This window comes from Diospyros lotus, chromosome 6, assembly GCF_014633365.1.
Source record: "Diospyros lotus cultivar Yz01 chromosome 6, ASM1463336v1, whole genome shotgun sequence".
NCBI classification, from domain to species: Eukaryota; Viridiplantae; Streptophyta; class Magnoliopsida; order Ericales; family Ebenaceae; genus Diospyros; species Diospyros lotus.
In genome coordinates this window covers 17,151,554-17,156,383 of record NC_068343.1, presented here as the reverse complement: position 1 = coordinate 17,156,383, position 4,830 = coordinate 17,151,554, and the positions used below count along the sequence as shown (strand labels likewise).

At 40.6% G+C, this 4,830-nt stretch overlaps 1 protein-coding gene across 3 annotated transcripts; it reads right to left on the bottom strand.

Annotated features, from left to right (window-relative positions):
* Positions 1-1,879: 1,879 nt before the first annotated feature.
* LOC127804204 (homeobox-leucine zipper protein ATHB-6-like) lies at positions 1,880-4,324 on the bottom strand. 3 transcript variants are annotated; one of them, XM_052341013.1, is made up of 3 exons: positions 3,662-4,324; positions 3,014-3,384; positions 1,880-2,892 (listed from the first exon to the last, which is right to left on the bottom strand). In XM_052341013.1, the coding sequence occupies exons 1-3, from the start codon at positions 3,723-3,725 to the stop codon at positions 2,353-2,355; spliced, it is 975 nt and encodes a 324-aa protein (XP_052196973.1). In that variant the 5' UTR covers positions 3,726-4,324; the 3' UTR covers positions 1,880-2,352. The 3 variants fall into 3 exon arrangements, with proteins under 3 accessions (XP_052196973.1, XP_052196974.1, XP_052196972.1); XM_052341014.1 differs by having other exon boundaries at positions 3,014-3,431; positions 3,662-4,322; XM_052341012.1 differs by having other exon boundaries at positions 3,014-3,387; positions 3,662-4,322.
* Positions 4,325-4,830: the final 506 nt, after the last annotated feature.

Below are 4,830 nucleotides of genomic sequence, written 5' to 3'. Positions count from 1 at the left end.
TTAAAGCAATAATTGTACCAATAAAGTTAACACCCTATTTTTTTGCATTATGTTTTCTAGGATCTTTAAATGCATTTTTTTTTTTTTTTTGGTACTGACTGCTAGTTATAGTGTCTGTTTTTTGATGTTTAGCCATTCGATTATGGGGAAAGGTAGTTAAGGGGTTTGTTATGGCCCATTTGGGTCATTTTCTTACCCTTCAATGGGGCTTCAGCCCTTTGGGTCATTCCCATGCAATGCATTGGGATTTCCAAGCTACATTTTGGTAGTCCCTTAATCCTTTGTGGACTTTTTTCTCTTGATTTCTTTGCTCGATCTCTTTGGTTCCAAGTTGTTGTTGATGCTCTTTTTAGTCTTTGTTTTGGCTCGATCCCCAAGACTCTTCTTGCTTTTCTATTGTGTTGTTTTGGTCTTTGATATTGTTTTGATGATGAAAAATATTGTCTAAATAGTTCTTTATTTGGTTCATCTAACTCATTTTATTAAGTACCACAATCAATTTCATCTAATGCCAAAATCTTATTTTCAAAATTCTTGATGGCATTCGAAAAAATAAGTTTTTATTATTAAAAGAATCATTTATTTTTGTTGTATCAAATTTGGTCTTGAAGCACTTGGAAAACAAAACCAATTTTAAAAGATGAAAGCCAAGTTGTCCATCGTATTTCATATCCTAGTCGGCCGCTTGTGCTTATCTTGTTGATCTGCTGCCTAAGCCTATTGACTTGCCTGATGTATGCTCTCAGTCAGCCACGATTGATCGCTACTGCATCAAATTCAGTCGATTGTCTTCATCCTAGTCGACTATTTTAGTTCTTTCTATTGATTGTTTCTTTAGGGTTTGTTTTAACTAGTCGATCATTTTTTGTGCATGTCGGCCGTTTTCATTATAGATTATCTTTAATGGTTAGTTTTGTATATCATTTATTGAAACCAACGGCTAATAAATTTAAAGGCAATGAAAACCTATAAATACCATCTTGATGGTGTATTTGAAAGGTTAGAGAAACTATTGCAAGTTTTGAGTTTACTATTCTATTCAAGTGCTCAAAAATGATTTTAAATTTTCTGTCAAAAAGACTTTGTAATATCATTTGCCTAGGCTTTTATGTTTAAATTTTAAGAGATATTGTAATTGAGAAATTTATATAATTTCTTGTGTAAAAAATTCCTACATTGCCTAGCAATGTTGTTAAAAGGCATACTTTGTTATGTAAGAGATTGTACTCCTAGTTGTGATTAAGTTACTTTTTGTGTTTAATGATAGATGATAGATTTATCAGACATACACTTCTTGAATTTGAATGTTCAAGTTAAGTTACTTTTTTTATAAAAAAAAAAAAAAACTTAAAAATTAGGATTATTCTACTTTGTCTGAATTGGTTGACGCACAAGATACTAAAGACATCAAATGACAAAAATATCATCTTAAAATTGTCGCCTCGTCTCAAATATACAACTCACGTGTTTAAATAAAATTCGAACGAATTTATCTATAATGAAATCCGCCCACACTGAATGAGTAGACTTCAACACAGATGAAGTCCGCCCAGCACAGTGCTGGAAAGATTTCATCCTCGCCCACTGCACATTGAAGTCTCCCTGATAATATTTTGGTAGACTCGTGTGTTAATTTCTTTCAAGTAGTGTAATACGACTCTAGAAGTTATTATTTGAGATTTTACAGAAAAGTTTCACTGGTGGGAGAATCATTTCATAAATAAACAACTACTAAGCCTATATATAGATGCAACCCATACTACTTCCACTACATGCATGCATGGCTGCCGATGTCAAACTACTGCAAATTCACACATATTCTTTGTTAAGCAATTCATATATGTTTGGATGATCCTCATTTTTAAGGGGGGAAAAGGGAGAACTTAAAAGGCATTTTATTATTATTATTATGACAAGGGCAATCTCCAAACAGCTCTCTCCGGTCCGGTCGGATCGATTGGCCGCCACCTATTGGCGGTTGCAGCCGTCGGTGGGGTTTCCGCCGCCGCCGCCGTTGATTTGTGAAAGGAGACGTTTGACAGACAAGGCCAACCTAATGATCATTATTTCACCATTACAGAGAGATTTATATAATAAAATCTTCGGTTGAATTTCTCTCTCCCCTTTTTCTTAAGACTGCGAAAAACACAGCTTAATTACTTCCTAATCATTCCCGCACGGCCTCAGAAGACAAAGGCTCCCGGCGCCGCCTTGCGCCGCCTCCAACGACCATCCCTTCCCCTTCTTCCTCCTCTCTGTAACACTTCTTTTTGTACAATGGACTCTGCGTCTCGCTCTATTCACTTATTCTGCTCGCCGTTCGGGAGATGATGGGGTTTCGTTCGAATTTCTCTAGCTCCACTGGCCGGAACAGTACCACTGGAGCGTCGGAGCTTGGTCATCGGGGAAGAAATTGCAGGCCACATCGCCACTGATAAAATTCTGCTCCTCCTCCTCCGCCTTCCCGAACTGCGGCTGGTACGCCTTCTCCGCGTCTCCTAGAATCGCCGTTTTAGACTCCGGGAACTGGTAGCAGCAGAACTTGAGCGAACTCGGCGCTGCCGCGATCTGGTGGTTCTGGAGCATGACCCCGCCGGCGGCGGCGGAGGAGATCGCCGCCGCATTGGGGCTGTTGTCCTCGTTCAGAATGGCGCTCGAGTCGCTGTCCGACGACCCGTCTTTTAAGTCTGGGAAGATCGAGGCTCTCACCACGCCATTGCCGTGGTTGAAGCTCTCGTAGTTGAGATCAGATCCGGCAAGCGAAGCCGTTGCCGGTTCACCTTTCTGTTCAATGGCTTTTTCATCAGAGTCGGATCCAGTTAGCTCCTCTTTCACTGATACCACCATGCTTTCGCCGTTCTCTTCCTTCAACTTCGATTTCAATTCTCTCATCTGCAACAACATGAAACAAATTAGCACACTTAAAAGGATATCTCTCATCAAATTTTCCTTGATTTTTCCATTTTATTCGTGTTTTTAGCATCTTTAATACGAATAATCTCTTCATTCTTACCTCTTTGAATAGAGCTTCGTTTTCATGTTGGAGAGAGTCAAAATTGTGCTTGAGAGCGTCGTAGTTGGCTTTGAGGAGGCTGTAGTCTCTCTCGAGCTGTTTGGTCTTCCACCGTGCGCGGCGGTTCTGGAACCAAACGGCGACTTGCCGGGGCTGCAACCCCAGCTCCTGGGCAAGCTTCACTTTCCTCTCCGGTTCAAGCTTGTTCTCCACCTCAAAATTCTTCTCGAGGGCCTTGACTTGATCGACGCTCAGCCGGCGTTTCTTCTCGGCGACGTGGCCGGACTGTTCGACGCAGCCTTCTTCGTCGAGGCCTTCCAGCATGGACTGAATCTCCCTCTCGTAGACATGGTTGTTCGCCGGACTGTGCTCTTCTGAACCAAAGAACTCAAAAAGTGAGAATCAATTCCGTATTTACCTGGAAAGGAAACGGGGGGTAAAAGCATTGAAATTTCTAAAACGGGAAAGAATTGTGCTGATTTGTAATCAGAAATCAATCTAGAACGATTCTTGAAAATTCTTCTCACGGTGATTGATCGTGGAAAAGGGATGGGGACAAGAAACACGAAATGGGTATACTTTGGATGTTTGGGAGGAAAGAAATAGAAGAAAGGAAAAGAAAAACATCAGGGAATAATTTGTTAGAACCTGTGGTAGTAGGACAGATGGACATCAAAGCGCCCAAAGAATCTGAGCTGCCAAGTCTCTTCATGACTCTGCAGCAAGGCCAAAGTACTGATCTCTCTTTTTCTCTCTCTCTCTCGAATTGAAACAGATCCACTTAATAGGATCTCACCGCCCTTTTCACTTTCTTTTCTGGTTTGATCTTGGTTGAGTTAAAATGTGCAAAGAGGAGCTCAAAGAGGGAGTGAATTACAAAGTTGTTCTTCACAAAGAGTACTTGGACGAAACACCGCCATGGCTAACATGAGGCCAACTCGTACAATGATGATATATACAAATTGTGTAAGCAACCCACCATTTCAGCGTATTGGGTAACCCATCCTTCACCGTTTTCACTACTTCTTCTCCCTCTGAACCCATCAAAGAATAACAAAAACCCACAAAGCAACCAAACCCAGAATTATAAGTTATCACACACACACACACACACAAACACTGACTTTTTCCTGCTCTATTTCTCTCTCTACATCATTACTCAATCAATTTAAGAGCTTCTAAAGAAACTAGTCTCTGACTGTTCATCCACAAAAGAAAAGATGGTTGGCGAAGCGAGAGAGAGAGAGTGTGTGTGTGTGTTGAGGGAGAGGAAGACCAGCAAACCAGTTGGATAACCCGGGCAGCCTTCACACACTGTCTATAAATAAACTTAACTTGGGTGAGTAGGGGGGTTAGAGTCTGACTGGGGTTAGGTACACTGAAATTTTGCAAAATGGAATTTGAAATGATCCCCAAATTGCGATGCAAATGCAATTTAAGTCCACCGGCTATTGCCGGTTTCGAGGAGATATTTTCGGTCTGTGGCAAGGTATAAGCTATTGTTACGATAAGTGGAAAGTGCGATACGGCTCGCCTGAGCCAAGCCGACTCGGGGGTATTAGATGGCGTTAGAGGACGCGGGTGGTCGGTGCGATTAATCGCCGTTCCTCGCTGCAATAAAGGGCTGTTTGGCAAGGGAATTGCAAAAGAACAAGAAAAACATAATTAAAAATATAAAATATATTCTCTGATGTCTTTAATTTTATTTATAACATTTCTGAACTACTTTTCTCCAAAATTAGAGTAACCGCTAATAATATATTTAAACATTTGCAATTTTGTAAATAATTCCTTTGTTTTTAATATTAACTTAAGAC

Coding starts and splice junctions, on each gene's coding strand:
- LOC127804204 (XM_052341012.1), bottom strand. CDS start 3,725: ATGAAGAGACTTGGCAGCTCAGATTCTTTGGGCGCTTTGATGTCCATC. Junction 3,388..3,661: donor CATCTGTCCTACTACCACAG/GTTCTAACAAAT, acceptor TCTTTGGTTCAG/AAGAGCACAGTCCGGCGAAC. Junction 2,893..3,013: donor ACGAAGCTCTATTCAAAGAG/GTAAGAATGAAG, acceptor ATGTTGTTGCAG/ATGAGAGAATTGAAATCGAA.